The 19,145-nt window shown below is 35.0% G+C and overlaps 3 protein-coding genes and 1 long non-coding RNA gene across 4 annotated transcripts; 2 read left to right on the top strand and 2 right to left on the bottom strand.

The window, feature by feature from the left end:
- The first annotated feature begins 208 nt into the window (after positions 1-208).
- Positions 209-2,386, top strand: LOC146932259 (2-hydroxyisoflavanone synthase). The gene is made up of 2 exons (XM_085703987.1): positions 209-1,224; positions 1,469-2,386. The coding sequence occupies exons 1-2, from the start codon at positions 328-330 to the stop codon at positions 2,138-2,140; spliced, it is 1,569 nt and encodes a 522-aa protein (XP_085560113.1). The 5' UTR covers positions 209-327; the 3' UTR covers positions 2,141-2,386.
- LOC146932258 (uncharacterized) lies at positions 1,468-4,245 on the bottom strand. Its single transcript, XR_015007070.1, has 2 exons — positions 4,141-4,245; positions 1,468-3,189 (listed from the first exon to the last, which is right to left on the bottom strand). It is a non-coding gene; the product is annotated as an uncharacterized LOC146932258 (long non-coding RNA).
- A 736-nt stretch (positions 4,246-4,981) lies between these two features.
- On the top strand, positions 4,982-6,805 carry LOC146932257 (putative glucan endo-1,3-beta-glucosidase A6). The gene is made up of 3 exons (XM_085703984.1): positions 4,982-5,122; positions 5,202-6,506; positions 6,612-6,805. The coding sequence occupies exons 1-3, from the start codon at positions 5,077-5,079 to the stop codon at positions 6,647-6,649; spliced, it is 1,389 nt and encodes a 462-aa protein (XP_085560110.1). The 5' UTR covers positions 4,982-5,076; the 3' UTR covers positions 6,650-6,805.
- Positions 6,806-6,937: 132 nt separating this feature from the next.
- Positions 6,938-7,579, bottom strand: LOC146932256 (histone H3.2). The gene has a single exon (XM_085703985.1). The coding sequence runs from the start codon at positions 7,493-7,495 to the stop codon at positions 7,085-7,087; it is 411 nt and encodes a 136-aa protein (XP_085560111.1). The 5' UTR covers positions 7,496-7,579; the 3' UTR covers positions 6,938-7,084.
- Between the last annotated feature and the right edge of the window lie 11,566 nt (positions 7,580-19,145).

Here is a 19,145-nt window from a genome sequence, read left to right as displayed (position 1 = left end):
TCACACTTGTAGTGTATAGTGCAACCACGTCTCCCTTGGACTATAGAACCTGCATGTGATATTGTTATTTTTTTCAAAATAGAGCAATCACTTTCACTAGGAGTACGGAAGCCGCCATATTTTATTTTGAAGAATGACAAATATTTTGATCACAATTGCCCATTTACTTGAGGCTTATAAAAGGGAAATGTGGGAAACCTTTTCCTTCAGAGCAAAACATAAATCCTATTTGTTCTCAACACCTAAGAGTAACTAATAAGAACCTTCTTTCTACTTCTTAGTATCCTTAACAACTTAAGTAAATATACTACAAAGAAGCTATACACCATGTTGGTGGAACTTGCAGTTACTCTATTGCTCATTGCTCTCTTCTTACACTTGCGTCCAACACCTACTGCAAAATCAAAGGCTCTTCGCCACCTTCCCAATCCTCCGAGTCCCAAACCTCGTCTTCCATTCATTGGTCACCTTCACCTTCTGGATAACCCTCTTCTTCACCACACTCTTATCAAGTTAGGAGAACGTTATGGCCCTTTGTACACTCTTTACTTCGGTTCCATGCCTACCGTTGTTGCCTCCACTCCTGACTTGTTCAAACTTTTCCTTCAAACCCATGAAGCTACTTCCTTTAACACAAGGTTCCAAACCACTGCTATTAGTCGTCTTACCTATGACAACTCTGTTGCTATGGTTCCATTTGGACCTTATTGGAAGTTTATTAGAAAGCTTATCATGAACGACTTGCTCAACGCCACCACTGTTAACAAGTTAAGGCCATTGAGGAGCCGAGAAATCCGTAAGGTTCTTCAGGTTATGGCTAATAGTGCTGAAACTCAACAGCCACTTAATGTCACCGAGGAGCTTCTCAAGTGGACAAACAGCACAATCTCTACGATGATGTTGGGTGAGGCGGAAGAGGTTAGAGATATTGCTCGCGATGTTCTTAAGATCTTTGGAGAATATAGTGTTACAAACTTCATATGGCCATTGAACAAGTTTAAGTTTGGAAACTATGAGAAGAGAATTGACGAGATTTTCAATAAGTATGATCCTATCATTGAAAAGGTTATCAATAAACGACAAGAGATTGTGAACAAAAGAAAAAATGGAGAAATCGTAGAGGGCGAGCAGAGTGTAGTTTTTCTTGATACTTTGCTTGAATATGCTCAGGATGAAACCATGGACATCAAAATTACCAAGGAACAAATCAAGGGTCTTGTTGTGGTAAGTTTCTTATAATGTCTTTTTTTCTTATCTTCTAATTATATGCTAATTAATTTAAATTTCATCAATCAATAGTATTAAGTATTTAATTGAGATGTTATTCGACTATGAAAGACTTTTAATTTTATACCACTATGGCTCTTTTGAATATGGTTTAGTAAGTTATGTGTTTGTACTATGAAGCAAACTTGCAATTTTACGTCACTAGCAATGCTCTTACATTCACAACGCTTTGTGTGTGCAGGATTTCTTCTCTGCAGGAACAGATTCCACGGCTGTGTCAACTGAATGGACTTTATCAGAGCTCATCAACAATCCTAGAGTGTTGAAAAAAGCTCGAGAGGAGATTGACTCTATTGTGGGAAAAGATAGACTGGTTGATGAATCAGATGTTCAGAATCTTCCTTACATTAGAGCCATCGTGAAGGAAGCATTCCGCATGCACCCACCACTACCTGTAGTCAAGAGAAAATGTACACAAGAATGTGAGATCGACGGGTATGTGATCCCAGAAGGAGCGTTGATACTTTTTAATGTTTGGGCAGTGGGAAGAGACCCAAAATATTGGGAAAAACCATTAGAATTCCGTCCTGAGAGGTTCATAGAAAATGTTGGTGAAGGTGAAGCAGCTTCAATTGATCTTAGGGGTCAGCATTTCCAACTTCTACCATTTGGGTCTGGAAGGAGAATGTGTCCTGGAGTCAATTTGGCTACTGCAGGAATGGCCACACTGCTTGCATCTATTATCCAGTGCTTTGATCTAGAGGTACCAGGCCCAAATGGGCAAATACTGAAAGGTATTGATGCTAAGGTTAGCATGGAAGAGAGACCTGGTCTCACAGTTCCAAGGGCACATGATCTCATGTGTGTTCCACTCGCAAGAGCCGGTGTCGCAGCTAAACTTCTCTCCTCCTAAAACATACATGGGAACAACACAAAATGTTGCAATGGTTGATGTTTTTATATTGCAATGGTCTTAAAATTATAATAGTCTGCTAATTTAGTACTTTCAATTTATGAAATAGTAATTTAGTATCTTAAACTAAAGAATGTAAGTCAATTTAGTTTATTTTTTTACAAACTTGTGGTTAATTCTAAAGATTTTATGTTTGTCTGAATGTAATAAAACTATTCAAGGTAATATAAGTAAGTTTTTCATTAATTTTTTATGAATATTTTTAAAGATATATTTTCATGGATAACTTTCATTTTGACAGTAAAGAACATAACTGTTTGTAACATGAGTTCAAGAGGTACTCCAACCCAATTACAAAACATGATCCATAAAAAATTATAAATGTATAAACTTATAGCCTAAACAAACACTCTAAGGGTTAACACACCACTCATAGAAGAGACAATGACCCTTAACCCTACTATAGAATCACTTTCACAATTGTACCTTGATAAGATCTGAAGATTTTCTGTGACTGCAAAACTCACTTTCTATTCATTCTTTTAGTCTAGTTTTAGATAACTAAAAGCAAAGGTCTTGAATTTGTGCACAATGCACTGGATTAAATTCATAAAAGATTTCCTTAATGAATACAACACTAAACAGTAAAAACATTTAGTTAACTACATTTTTATAATGGTTCTGGCATCTGAGTGAAAGAAGGAAAAGAGCTAGACATGAAATACTTTTCAGGTTAACTTTATTATCTTTAAAATCTCAAGATAATAATGTTGCCTAAAAGTCATGTTGATGGTTTCAGTATATGATCGTAGCGGTAAATCAATTATTCATCTTCGCCGTTACTTTCAACATCAATAGTCTAGGTTTATTTAAGCAGAAAGGAGATAATCAAGTATACCTGTTAAGTACAAGATACTTGTAGCTCTACTCCTGAAACTTGAACAACTTTCTCATTTAACAAGTCATTCAATTTATAAATCAAAGAACCAAAATAGTCCGCTGTATGTACAACAGCTTTAGTGGCATAATCATTCAGTGTCTCTACCACTCTGAAAACATGAGATAGAATCAGAAAGATCCAATAAATATGAGGTATAAAGAACATGACAGGATTGACATACATTTATACCAGCTAAGCATAGCAATATATCATTTATGATTATTAGATACACACCAATAGTTGATGGGATTAGTTTAGTAAAAATGATATATTTGTTGACTACTTTATTGCATTTCTTAATCTGTGTGTAACAATAAACGACACTCATGTTGAAATGGATGGAGTATATGAAAGACCAAAATGGCGTGAAGAAAGACAATGGACTACATTGTCATCTGAAATTAAAATTAAGGGACCACAAGAATAATTTTGTCTTAAATTAATTACTAAATATGAATGGTTCCCATACTGTGATTATGTTTAATATATATATATATATATATATATATATATATATATATATATTCGTCTATGTTTGGATTCGCGATGAGTTTGGCAGAATCACGGTGAGCCACCATGATTTTGCAAAAACTACACTTTAGCGCATCAATAAAATCATAGTGTCAAACTGAATGTGATTCCAATCATGCACGAGATAAGTAAAGGCATTCTTTCTTTATGTGGATCAGCGGACCTACAAAATCAAATTATAGTACCAAATTTGTTTGGGAATTGGGACTAACTTTGTATTAAGCAGCTCTTAAGAATGACTACATTGTAAAGATCGGTCAAAAAGAGAGGGTAACAAACATGGTCTATGTGATGATGATGATGATGATGATTAAGAATTTGTAAATTAATAATATATATTCAGAGTTGATGGTTCATTATTGTATGGTGTGGGATAAGCACATTATGGATATTAAGTTTGATAATTCAGTTATACGTAGGATAAGTGTTTTGATGGGAATGCAGAATGGTGATAAGAGAGGGTCCTGAAAAATCAGATAAATGTGAAAAATAGGAAAACAGATAAAATGTCAAACCAGTGAATTCGAACCTCCACATTTGTTGGTCTTCGGCACGCCTTCTTCCACCATCTGAGGGCGTCGCCACAGCCGAGTACGGTTGGATTTCCGGGGACTGTGACAACATTCTTACAAAATGCTTAAAATTACAAGCTAATTTGAGTGGCCTCTTCTATATGTCTTTTTTAAAAAGTATGATTATTTTTATTTATTTTTTGTCTTAAATATGTGATTATTATTGTGTTAAATTTACTTAATTCAACAAAAAAATATTGTCTTGTCAAAACAAAAAAATATTATTGTGTTAAATTTATAATAACGAAAATATCATTTTTTTTCTTACCTACATACTACAAAGAAAGGCATACAAATCATTTTTTGTTGAAGTGAAAAATAAAAACATGAAATATGCGAAGTAATTGGACCCTTATTTATTTTTTTGTTCATTTAAGTGAATGGAGTAAATAGACATCTAAGAGATCAAATTAGCCAATAAAACCCAAATAAAAGTGAGCTGATTGAGAGATAAGTTTCATTAGGTGAGCGGAACAATTTCATTATCTTGGTTTTTTTTCATACATTAGTACCTTGTTCCACCTCCTAAAGTTTGTGACTAATTTACCTTCATTTCTTGTAATAATAAAATAGGTTCAGAAACAGGTTAACTCAAGAAACAAAGAGAACACGCCCTTGCTTTCACTACTAGTTTAATAAATGAATGTGTGTGTTGAATCCATTTTAATCCTTTCTTATTTCAGGTTGTTCCATGTGAATAGTAAAAAAAATATTCTTCTTGTATAGCCTCATAAAGATCCTTTTCCCAAAGATAATATGATTTCTTGCTACCAATCTCCATAGCATTTGTATAAATTGATATTGCTAATGTTCTCTCTGCATCTCACTCTATTGCTTAACCATTACTGCAACCGTTGATAAACAACTAGCCATTGGAATAGTAGTTTGGAGAAATGGATTATCTGGCTATATTTTTAGTCTGTTTAATTTCATTATCAAGTAAGTTTGAGCCATAGAGATTCTTTATGTTACATTGTCTTATTACATTAAACTAATGCAATTTTTCCTAACTCTACAGGTGCAAAAGCCAATAGCAATATTGGTGTGAACTATGGCGTGCTTGGGAACAATCTACCCTCTCCGTATCGATCCATAGAATTACTAACAACGATGAAAGCTGGCCGTGTGAAGCTCTACGACGCCAACCCGGATATTCTAAGCCTTTTATCAACCACAAAGCTCAAAGTTTCCATTATGATCCCAAACCATGAAATCTCAGGCATTGCTGCAAACCAAAGCATAGCAGATGAATGGGTGAGGAACAATATCCTCCCATACTACCCAAATACCCTGTTCCGCTACTTACTTGTAGGAAATGAAGTGCTAAGCTACAATTCAGAACAAGGTCACAAAATGTGGCATGATCTTGTCCCAGCAATGAGAAGCATCAAAAGAGCACTCAATTCTCAGAACATCAGAGGCATCAAAATTGGCACCCCATTAGCCATGGATGTCTTAGAATCAACCTTCCCACCGTCAAGCGGAACATTCCGATCCGACATAAGAGACAGTGTGATGGCACCAATGCTCAAATTCTTAGACAGAACCAATTCATTTTTCTTCATTGATGCATACCCATATTTCCCATGGTCACAGGACCCCAACAATATTCCCCTAGACTATGCTCTCTTCAGAGGAGATTTCACCACAAGAGACCCTGATAGTGGCTTAATCTACAGAAACTTGTTAGACCAAATGCTTGACTCCCTCCTCTTTGCTATGTCGAAACTTGGATACTCCAACATCCAGCTTGTAATATCCGAAACAGGATGGCCAAACTCCGGTGACATAGAAGAAACAGGTGCAAACATCTACAACGCGGCTACATACAATCGCAATCTCATCCAACGAATGACAGCAAAACCACCCATCGGAACCCCAGCACGCCCCGGCATCCCAATACCAACCTTCCTCTTCTCACTTTACGACGAAAACCAAAAGTCAGGACCTGGAACAGAACGACACTGGGGCTTATTACACACAGATGGAACCCCAATTTATGAACTAGACTTAACGGGTAAAAAAAATAACACAGATTATGCACCATTACAAGCTCCAAAGAACAATGTGCCATACAAAGGTAAGGTATGGTGTGTGGCTGCAGAAGGAGCAGATGAAACAGAATTGGCAGCAGCTTTGACCTATGCTTGCAATGTAGCAAACATGACTTGTGATGCACTTTCACCTGGAAATGAATGCTATGAACCAGTTTCAATCCCTGTTCATGCCAGTTACGTTTTTAGTACCTATTGGGCCCAGTTCAAAACTAATGGAGCCACTTGCTATTTCAATGGCCTTGCTACAGAAACAACCAAAGACCCTAGTAAGTTCCGACTTTACTCTCTTTACAATTCATACACAATTTCACAAAACTATAATTTCACATTTCATTTCATTCAATAACCTAATGTAATTGTTTATGTGACAGGTCGAAATTCTTGCAAATTCCCAAGCGTAATTCTCTAGAGACTGGTTATCATCAGATTAACAAAGAAGGATTGATTATTAAGCTTATGCATGCAATTATTTTTACATTTCAAGATGTAATCAACAGCATTTAATTTTTACTTTGAAATAATTGTATTTATCAATATATTTAACAAGAATTTCAACATTATACAATATGCCTTTATCAACCCTAATTTTGATTTCAAATCCAATTAGGGATAACAAAAGTTCGGAAAGTGTAATAAAATGACAGAAAATTAGGGTTAAGAAAAGATAAAAAAAAAGCATAAGTAATTGAACAAAGAGTTTAACAAAAGATGATCGATTTCATTGATTAAGCGTTAAGCACATTACAATATAACAAAATCCATAGAGAAACTTATAGCAACGGTTTGTGATTTAACTACATCATGAACCTATCTACACAAACCCTAACAAAGCGAATCAACAAGATCAAGCACGCTCGCCACGGATACGCCTAGCGAGCTGGATATCCTTAGGCATGATAGTGACACGCTTAGCATGAATGGCGCAGAGGTTAGTATCCTCAAAGAGACCGACGAGATAAGCCTCGGCCGCTTCTTGCAAAGCCGACACGGCGGAGCTCTGGAAACGGAGATCAGTCTTGAAATCCTGAGCGATCTCACGGACAAGACGCTGGAAGGGGAGTTTGCGGATGAGGAGCTCAGTGCTCTTCTGGTACTTGCGGATCTCACGGAGAGCGACGGTTCCTGGCCTGAAACGGTGAGGTTTCTTCACTCCGCCGGTGGCCGGAGCAGATTTGCGAGCGGCTTTTGTGGCGAGTTGCTTCCTTGGAGCTTTGCCACCGGTGGATTTGCGAGCGGTTTGCTTGGTACGTGCCATTGATTATGAAAAATAACTGAAAAGAACAGTATCAAACAGAGAAACTTGAAGGTTGTTTTTGTGCTTTGAAGAATTGAGAGTGATGAGGAAGAAGAGATGAAAGGGGTGAGTTATATAGTGATATGATTTTGTGCGGGTTTTGAAATTTGAGAAGTGGGTGAATGGGGTGTAATTGTGGCCGTTGATTATTGGTTAATCGACGGGTGTCGTTTATTTGGAGTATTTGCGACACGCGGATCGATGACGTGGCGTGTGGATGTGTTTTGTTTGTGTGATGAGGATCGTTGATTTGATGATTATCGATGGTTGAGATTGAATTTCATAGAATCATGCGGATCGGTGACGTGGCGTGTAGTTATGGAAAGTTGAAATTGAATTTGAGAGAGTGACGCGGATCGATTGTTTCTTGGAGGGGAAAGTGAAAATTAAAATGAAAATAAATGAAAGAAGGTGGAGGTTCACATGGGAAGGTACAATCCCTTCCCACCATGGGAAGATTTTTTTAAGCCATTAGATCAAATAAAGAACACAATCTTATCATACACTTTCAACACTATATTATTTTCTAACACCTTCCACCATCCTTCTCTCTCCTTCCTCTCTACCACCACCAGCAACATCAAACCCAGCAACATATTATCTTCCATTGGTTCACTATAATGATTTGCCAATTAAACCCAGCAACATGTTGCTGAGTTGAGTAAGATAAGCATTCCACCAGCACTATATTATCTTCTCCAACTGCGGTTCCACCCCTCTCGTCGACTGCGGTTCCACCCCTCTCGTCGCCGAACTGATCAACATTTTTAATCCTCATGACATTTTCGTTTAGTAACTTTAACAATTAGAATAACAAAGCCAAACACCATCAAAATCCATGAACATGAACCAATACTTTCAAATCTGAAAAGTTTTCTGCAATTTTTTTTTTGAAAGATTCAGGGTCAAAATATACAAAGCAGTTTGTAGTGATGTTGCAAATAAGGAACCAAGCTCCACCGAAGCCATAAACCAGTAGATTCAAATCTACAATTTTAACCTAATATGAAACCTCCTTCTTGATCTAAATTGCTGCAACAAAAATCCAGGCAACAAAAGCAGAGAAATAAAAAACTGGGAAATGGGTCAGCGACGGTACGACAAGTAACAGGTCCAGAGGAGGAAGACGACGCTATGAGCAATTCGACGGCGAGAGGGACGGCAGTCGACAGTTAGAGGGACGGCGGCGGTGGATTTGATTGGTGGTGGTGGTGGGTTAGGCATCAAATTCATGGAAAGCAAAAACAATTAAGTGAATCAAAATGGGTCAAACAACAATAAAAACATTTAAAAGCATTAAAATGTATTTACACTGAGAATAAAATTTGGACGTTGACGTCCTTTTTTTTGGATTGCATGGCTAAAGACAAAACAAAATCCTTTTAAGTTTCATTGTGTCTTTTTTCTTCTTCTGGAAAAAAATTGGGACTACAGATTTGATGTTGGTGGTGATGGATACATGAAGGAGAAAGAAACGGTGTGGGAAGATGGTATGAAAGAGCAAAGAGAGAAAAATATGGTGTGGTGTGACCATGATAAAATCAGCAATCTAATGGCTAAGAAAAGCTTTCCCATGGTGGGAAGGGATTGTACCTTCCCATGTGAACCTCCACCATGAAAGAATGGAATTCATTTTTGGCGGTATGCATCTTCTTTCTTTTTTAAGAATTTTTTTTTTCTTTTGTCAAATGAATATCGAATTGAAAATCCAAAGTGATGGGCTATGAATTCCTTTAACAAAACACCAAATCAAAATAAGAGAGTGTTTCTTTTTAAGCCCCTCATATCTCTTTAAGCCTCTTAAAATTATGAAATTGTCCTTAATAATATGTTCTGTAGATAAGATAATTATCGGATGTTCATTTTAAAAAAATTCATTTTGTACATCCAGTAGATAGTTATCATATGTTCATTTTAAAAATTTTCATTTTGTACATTCGGTAGATAACTACCAGATATTCATTTTACAAGTTCCAACAATGTACTTCTGGTAGATAGCTACCGGAATACTCCTTATATAAACCAAGGTTGCAGTTTTTAAGCAGTTATTTTCTATTTTGCAATCAACTTGAATATGCTTCTAAACTTTGCGGTTTTTAAGCGGTTTATTTTGTGTTTTCATCACAATCAATAGAATAAATAGCGCAAATCTTCACTCAATTGCGATCAATTAGTAGGTTTGGTGGATTTTGATGATAGTGAATAATTGGACGGTTAGGATTTGGCATTCACGTGGGGTTAGTGGGTTGAGATTGGTGGTTCAGTCGGTAATCAGAGTGAAGTGATGGAGGAAGTGAGCTGGTGGAGAGATGTGAGAAGATGGGAGAGAAAGTTTCAAAAATGTATGTTGTCATGTAAAACAAAAGGTTAAATGGGCAATAATCGGATAGTTATCTACCGGAGGTACAAAATAGAATTTTTGAAATGAACATCCGGTTGTTAACTACCGGAGGTAGAAAATGGAATTTTTTTAATATAAACATCTGGTAGTTATCTACCTGATGTACAAAATGATGTTTTTTAAATGAACATCCGGTAGTTATCTACAGAACGTTTTATTATGGACAATTCTGTAATTTTAGAGGGCCTAAAGAGATACGAAGGGACCTAAAAATAAATCTTCAAATAAGAAAATTTCTTTTCTCCCGTGTGAAATTGTTTAAAAACATATAGAATTTACGAATATGCCTCTGACGATAGTTGACTATTGTTCCATCAGCGGTAGTTAACTACCATCGTGCAATTTTATCTAAAACAAGCAGACCCATACTCCTACCAATTCATTCATCACCTTTCATACCTTATTATAAAAAATAAAAAAATAAACCCAAAAACTAATTTTTTTCCCCAGTCTTTGTATCAAATCATTGAAGAATGATGGTCATAATGTTTCTACACATATTTGACGTCAGGAAACACGTAATGCAATTTTTAACCCGTTTACAGTTGTTGATTTTTCTGCCATATTTTTTATTTTCTGACATACACTCGCAATGGTGGTTAACTATCGTTGGGATTAGAACTTTAGTTGTAGTTAACTACGTCTTCCATTTTGAAAATTTTCAACAACCACTTTTTTTTCCAATTATTTTTCTCAAGATAAATATTAATTGAATGTTTTTACAATGCTATGTTGTTTATTTATAGTTATGCTTGAGAATGCGGGTGATGATCTGGTTGAGACAAAACTTAGTTTTGTCGATCATAAAGTATCAATGAAAAAATTGAAGCATGAAGCAACGAGATCAAAAAAATGTGGGTGTATGTTCTGTTGGAACAAAATGTGTTTAACAATGAACCTTAAAGAGTTTTGATGATAACAAGGTATTAAAAATTGTAAATTGGACTAGCTAATATTTGTTCAAGTGTACAGGACCATAATTATAAAGTTACATCATCATTGGTTCTGAATGAGCAAATAAAGAGCAAAAGAAAATGAAGCTTAGATGATTCTGAAGGCAAAGCGCTCCTGAAGTCAAGCTGCTCCTGAAGAAATAGCGCTCCTGAAGTAAAGCTGCTCCTGAAGAATAGTGCTTCTGAAGACAAGAGGTCCAGAAGCCACATCATCAGAAGCTGCGTCATCAGAAGCTGCAGAAGTCATATCATCAGAAGCTGCCTCATCAGAAGCTATTTCACCAGAAGCTGAATCTCAACTGGATTTGCAAAAGATTCAAGAATTGAAGAATTATCAATGCAAAAGTTGTCCATTGGATTCGAAAACACAAACAAAGGATTAGTGGAATTTTGCAACGGTCATTTCAAAGGTGTTTGAAGGCTTGTGCTTGCATTTTGGACGGAAGCGTTGACATTGTACTTTGTACGAATTGTACAACCACGTTCTCCACTACTCTGTTTTGTGTCCACGCTTCAAGACAAGAAAACAGCTCCAGAATACGGTCTCGCCTGCATATATGTTCCTTTGGATAAGGAATGGATTTCAAATTGGTTCTTCATAGGACAACAACCAAATCAGGCAAAAGATCATTGGTGAAAGATCAAGCTTCAATAACGACTCTTTGGTGTGCTGGCAATTTCACAACGTCTCTTTCACACCTCTATATAAAGGAGTGAAGACCTAGAGATTTGGTAATGCAAGAACGCTAAACGAAAGACTCACAAGATTTTCACAAGTACCAAACCTCTGCTGAAATTGTTCTGCATTCACTTAGAATTTCTGTGTCTCAAAGTCATATCTTAGAAATTCTTAAGTCCATTGAGTCTGTATCTGATTTGTATTGTGAGCACCTCTGATTGTATATCAAGTGTTCAACCTTAAACAATTTTCTGTGTAATTTTGTTTAGTTAGGAAGTCTCTTGCAGTTGTGCTTGAGCAGGAAGTCTCTTGATTGTGTTCTTGAGCAAAGGAAGTCTCTTGCTTGTGTGCTTGAGCATTGTAAGTCTCTTGCTTGTGTGCTTGAGCATTTGTAATCAGATATTACTCATAGTGAAATCTCCTTGGAGTGCAAGGGGGACTGGACTACTTCCGGATTGTGGAAGGAACAAGTATAATTGCTTTGTGTCGTTCTTCTTCTCTCTCTCTGTTTTATTCCGCTGCATTTAGATTCTGATTATCACTTCAGAAGCTGTCTCACCTAGCTTCTGATCAGTGTGTTCAGTTTTTAAGAGAAACGAAGAATTTTTCAAAACACAATTCAACCCCCTTCTTGTGTTTTTCTCACCTTCATGTTCATGTTGCGTGGATATGTTAATATGTTAATAGGGAATTAAAGACTTGAAAGTTGGTTATTCTTAATGGCATTCACAACAACGAGATGGTGTCAAAGTTAGAAAGGCACGTGCTTGCGGGAAGATTAATGAAATATGACAATAAGATTGTACGTGACTTGACCAAGAGTTCGGTACAACAAAAAAAATATTTTTTGAAGGAAAAAAGAAAAGAGTGCATGACAAATATAAATCAAGTATACAATGAGCGTCATGATTTCAAAGAGGCAATCAAACACGACAAGTCAGAGATGCACTATTAGTGTCAAAGTTGAAAGAGTACAAATATGTTTATTTCACGAGAACACAATGTGAGAGTGCTACTGTTAAGATTATATTTTGGGCTCATCCCAAATTGGTTAAGTTGTTTGACAATTTTCCGACAATTTTGACCACGGACTCCACCAATAAAATCAACTTGTACAGGATGCCATTGTTTGAGATAGTTGGGGTCACCTCAACCGATATTACACATTCGGTTGCTTTTGCATTTTTGACGGCCGAGTAGGGATGGGAATAGGCCAGGCCGGCCTACAGGGGCCTACGACTTAGCCTACGACAGGTCAGGTCAGGGCAGACTTTTTTCTTAAATAGAGAAGGCCTAGGCTTTTTTAAAAGCCTATTTAGCTTAATAGGCCAGACCATAGGCCATTCAAAAAGCCTCTTAGGCCAGACCATAGGCCATTCAAAAAGACTCAAGCCTAAAAAGTAAGTCTATGATAGGCCGCAGGCCTTACAAAGCCTAGCTCGGCCTAACCTATTCCCATCCTTACGGCCGAGAAAGAGGAGAACTTTACATATGTTTTACAAATATTGCTTCAACTTCTTTACTCAAAGAAAGATATACCCAAGATGTTTGTGATTGACAGGGATACAGCTTTGATGAATTTCACGCAATTGGAGAACAAATGAAAGGAATTAGCGTCGCACCTTGTATATTTAACCACTAGAGCAGCGTGAGTGATCAGTACTAGGTGGCTTTGTACCGTAAAAAACAAAGACGCAGCCATCTAATTACAACATTTAACCATTGTTTTATAGGTTAAGGTGAGTAGAATTCGGATTCGACTTCTGTAACATAGTGGCGGGCTATGTCACATGACATAGCCAGTAATATTGTGCCACGTGTCACTTCTTTTTAAACCAAAAAAATCAAATAAAATAAAAGAAAAGGAACAACATTTAAAAAAAAAACAGTGCATTCGTACATACTTCTTCTTCAAAAGCGTTTCCTCACTTCTCCTTGTGCTATCCACCCACAATCATCATCTGTGCACAGGCCGCCTTCACTTCTCCTCCGTCGCCGCCTCCCTCCTCCGTCGCAGGAATCATTTATGCACATGTCACCGTCGATTTTCATGAACTGATGAATTGACCACTGTTCTGTTACGTCAAAGGGATTCCGTATTGTATTGTGTAGCTGTGTTTTCATTTTCAAATTTGTTGAATTTATTTGAAATTGATTAGAGATTGAGGGTTATTATCTCAGAGAATTGATTTGGAATTTGAAATTGCTCAATAAAAAAAACAATGTTTTTACTTGTTATGTGAAATAACTATAGATGAAGAAAATACCTGTTATGTGAATCCAAGACTTTGTGTTGGCACGGTGGAGGAGTGACTGTGACCTCTGAGATGTGTTAGCATTCTATTAAAATTGTGGCATCGGATTCTGGTTTGAACTGTTTAAATTGCGACATCGGATATTGGTTTGAAGATGTGGTTTTTGGTGTGTTAATGGAGTATATGGTTGCAGTGTGTGCTGCTAGTGTTAACGGAGGCGGTGGCGACCGATGGTGGAGGATAAACAAACGATGATGGTGGTGGGTTTTGTTTTTGCGAAGAAGAAGAGTGTGCGACAGGTGGGAATGTGTTCTGTTGCTGTTCCTTTTCTTTTATTTTATTTGATTTTTTTGTTTAAAAAAAGAAGTGACACGTGGCACAATATTACTGGCTATGTCATGTGACATAGCCCGCCACTATGTTACAGAAGTCGAATCCTATTCATCTCTTGACTCGTGATTATTAGTATGAAACTTTCATTGCACTAGTATCATTTTCGGTTTTTATTTTCACTAAAATTTTATATTAGTTAAATTGATGATTTTCTTATAAACGTTGTTTCATAATACTTGATCCTTGGAAGAAAAAAAATTAATCCTTAATTGTAGTCGCTATTGATTATATTTCTTATATTTTACGTTGTTTTAGAATTGATGATTTGACTATATATTTTCAAATATAGACACAGTATAACTTCTTTTTTTGTTTCTTATTTTTTTAGAGCACTTCTTGTAATGTTTAGCTCATACTTGTTGTATAAAATGACAATACTTTAACAATAAACATTATGATTATTCTCTTCAAAATAAAATAAAACAAACATTATAAACTCCTTTTTTTTGTTTTCTTTTAAAAAAAAATTGTGTTTTTTATAAGATGCTTATCTTTTTATTATGAGAACCGGGTCTCCAAATTTAAAGAAACGACCCTGACACCATGCCATATGGTGGATCCGTCTCTGCTTGCGTTAACCGATTCATGCGATTGGATATCAAGTTTGGGAATAATTGAAGGTTCAATTCATACCTCATCCAATCTTCAATTACACATACTTTTTTTTCTTCCCATGATATCTTTTATGCCGCCCAATTGCAAATATTTTATTAACAAAGTTAAGAAGTACATCCCAGCTCAAAGAAAGACCAGATGATTATCGACATCCTGTATCCATATGGGTTGGTCTCAACAATAGGATTGTAACCATTAATCACCCTCCTTTCCAAATTCCAAAATAAGCATCAAAACTAGAATATGTTTGATGGTAGTGGAAGTGTACTTTATTCCTTCCTTACCCCGATCATCTTTCACTCCTATTCAACCTAATAGGCTAGTACAAGAATTTCATTTCTATCTTTCATGTTGTTTAACACAAAAAAAGGAATCGCCTTTTTATTGTCCTTTTGTTTAAATGTTCGTGTGGTTCTTTACTTTTTGTTCGATTTTTCTTCTCCCCTTTTCAGCAGTGGTCTCGTTGAATTAAGGGAAAAAGGAAAATAAAAAACTGTACTTCTCTTCTGTAATTGTTAGACCATCCTCAATGGTAGTGTCTTTACCAATTAAGACCTGGTACCTAATAAGTACCTCTATTGGAGAATTTTTTTTTGGGGGTCTCTTAAGACCCAGAGTCTCACTTAAGACCCCATTCTTAAGTGGGTCCCACACCATATTTTAATAAAATAATCATTGTTACTTTGTTGCTTTCCAATTACAATTTACTGTTGGCTTTTTTTATGTTATTTATTTATGACCGTTGCAATTTAAAGTTCGCTTTTCATTCTTGTTCCATGTAATATATATATTAACTTCCAAAATGCTACTGCACTGTATCGTTGGCTTTTCCTTCTTGCTCTCATTTCCTCAAAGTCCCTAAAAATTATTCAGCCATTCCTATTTTATTTACTCATAATTAAATATTGTATCGTTATATTATTTTGGACAATGGATCCAAACCAAAATAATTTCTACAATTTCATGTCTAATTATCAATCTCCTCCTAATCCTAATCCAAATTTTCAAAATCCTGCAAATTTTCAAATTAGTTATTATTTTAATTATGTAATTTTAGATTTTAGAAAATTAGTTATTGTTTGTTTTAATTATGTAATTTTAGATTTTAGAAAACTTGTTATTGTTTTAATTATGTAATTTTATCATCATTTTAAATAATTTGTAATTTTTAATATTTGGCAATATTATTATTAATTATTTTTCAATCTTTTAATAAGCTACGGTTCATATAAATTTTGTAACTTTACATTTTAATCAATTTAATATGATAAAATAGATAATAGTGTCTTAAATAGTTATTGGTGGGACCCATTTAAGACCTTTCGTTAGAGGGTCTCCATTGGAGTGGTTGAGTATCTATTAGGTATTATTATTAAAAAACAATAAAAAAGTGATGTGTCAACGTGGGACCCGTTTAAGACCTCACAATTGAGTGTCTCCATTGTAGATGCTCTTAACATCAATATTTGACCAAAGTGGCATTGAAGTTAAAAGTTTAAACATTTACTCATTTTAGAACGAAATATAAGTAGGGGTTCGAACCCTCCATTTCTCAGGCATTTAAAATGTTCAAGCTCCAGCCACTAGACTACTAGACAAAAAAAAAAAACAAAAAAACAAAAACGGTGATAGTTTAACAGGTTAATTTATGTAGTTAAAATTTTAGTTCACATACATCAAGTTTTCAACTACCATTTTTATTTGTATTTCTTTTTGAAAGGGAGTATATTCTTCCAATAATATTATTGATCATCGTGGTTCAATTGATGGCCAAATTAATACTCTAAACGTGTTTGATAATAATACTTGTACAAGTTTTATTATTATCTTTTACATAGAAAATTAGGAAAATACTCCTCATATAATTTTATTTAACACACATGGTTTCTCTCTAAGACCCCTCTATTCACGCATGCAAGCATTTTAGTAGGCAAATTTTAATTCTCCAAGACTATCTAGTTAATAGATACTGGTAGTATATTTGGAGTTTAATTTTGTGCTTTGCGTTGATATTTTTTTCTTCATGAAAATTGTATATGAATTTTATGAATTTCAATTATAATATTTTAGTTAATATTTGATGCTTCACCCAATATTTTATAATATTTTAGTTAATATTTGATGCTTCACCCAATATTTTAGACAAGTCCACGACTGTCAAGGCAATACCTTGATTAGTAGTGATGCCTTTAAAATGATCCGTGATCAGTTAGTAATGTTTATATCCACGCTTACATATACACACCACAAATCATCAAATAACACTTTCAATTCTGAGATTAATTTTGATAATTATATCCACGCTTACATATACACAACACAAATCATCAAATAACACTTTCAATTTTGAGATTAATTTTGATAATCGGTGTAAAACTATTTTACCTATACATTCAATCAAATTATACAAAGTAGATGTCTTAGAGATATGTTAAGAACTAGTAAAAACAATAGCATTATAATGTGATTTGATTGGATAAATGTGTAAAAAGAATTACACCGTCGATGTATCCAAATCAAATCTTCAGTTTTATGCTAATTTTTCAAAATGACTACAACTATGAAAAGAAAACTTCATCTAGCATCATATGAAGCGAGTTCAATCTTGACAAATAATTTTCCAGAAATATTGAAACAAAATGGTGTTTCAATATTTCTGGAAATCTTGACAAAATTGCCCTTCTATTTAAAATTAATTAGAATATAAACAAAATAGTGTTTTAGTAAATTATAGGTGGGTGCAGCTTGCTAACTTGCACCTTAGTGTTTTCAGGTGGGTGTAAGTTAGCAGCCCTATATATATATATATATATATATATATATATATATATATATATATATATATATATATATATATATATAATTTAAGATGAGATAATAACGTCTTAGTTTAAGGAAAAGAAAACATTTGAGCTTAAATAATACTTTTTTTTAATAACCTAAATTAGTCCACTTAAATTGACACAAGAGAGAATCAAACATAAGACTTTGAGGAGGAGCACACTCCCAAGTCCTAAGCCAATACCACTAGACCAACCCAAGTGGGTTGAGCTTAAATAACACTTATAAAAGGTTTTATATTTACTTCACTATTGTTGATCACCGGTCAACATAACCCAAGATAGTTGGAGCATGCTAAACGTTTTGCATTCCAATAACAAGCGAGACACAAGCTCATAAGGCCAAAGTGGGTTGGGTCAGACCGATCGATTTGATAATTATAAGGTTTTGTTTGGAGTTTAGAGGGGAGAGTTTTGGAAAAAAAGAAGGAGCATGTGAAAAAACAGAAGACATTATATTGGAAGGAGAGAACTTTGAGGGTTAATTTTTTATTAGAATACAAAATTCCGCTCATTTGGGAAACTAAAAAATTGCATTGGTGAAGAGTTTTGGAGGGTTTGGGAGGATTTATATGAATTTTTCAAATTTAATCATAAGAATTGGTTTATCATTATCTAAAAAATGTGAAAGATTTCTCTATTTTTCTAGACATTTCCAACCTCCCAAAGTCCTAATTTCTTCTCCCATTCGAACTCCCAAACAAAGCATAAATTTACGTTTGCATAGTGAAAACCATGACAATGTTTGGATATTAGCTCTAGTGAAAAGAGCTAATATCCCTCCCACAATGTGAGTAAGAGTTCAAATCTCATATGAAAGAGATGTTTACATTTAAAAGGAAGATATGAAAACGAGATTCCTACTAAATAGGATATCAAATCAATTAAATATCATGAAAATTAAAACTACTATAATCGATAAAAAAAATCAATTTAGAATATGATAAATTGTTTTATGATTTTAAAATTTGTGTGGATAATACAATTTAAATATTACGTCAACGACAATTGATTTTGTAGATAAAAAATTGACTAGTTGACTCAAAATTCACAAGTGCGTGAGTTTAATTTGTGTTGGTGTCGTGTCGAACATCGACCTTTGTCGTCGCTTTAAACTTTCGAGTATGTCAAATCAGGTTCTAAACAAACCATCACACATATCATACTGCCAACGACAACATCTTGTGATGCCTTTGACATCATTTCCTTCTCATGATCAGTTGAGACCATGATGAACCCCATGACCTAATTCATATATACTATATTATACAGTTTTTTTTTCTTCTTAATATTGTATATTTGTCTTGTAGCTTCCCCACCCACCCAACAAGTTACCATAAACAAGATCCCAAAAGGAGAAGCGACAATGCGACATGCATGGTAAATCGACTAGTAAAATTGGTAGAGGAATGTAAAATGGTTGAAGTAATGTTTAGAGCCTATGAAGTCTGGATACATAGGACGGATGCGAGTGC

The sequence above is a fragment of the Medicago sativa genome, chromosome 4, assembly GCF_051527215.1.
Source record: "Medicago sativa cultivar Bolivia chromosome 4, Bolivia_mono, whole genome shotgun sequence".
NCBI lineage: Eukaryota > Viridiplantae > Streptophyta > Magnoliopsida > Fabales > Fabaceae > Medicago > Medicago sativa.
The sequence above is the reverse complement of the archived record's forward strand: the minus strand, read 5'-3'. Positions and strand labels throughout refer to the sequence as shown.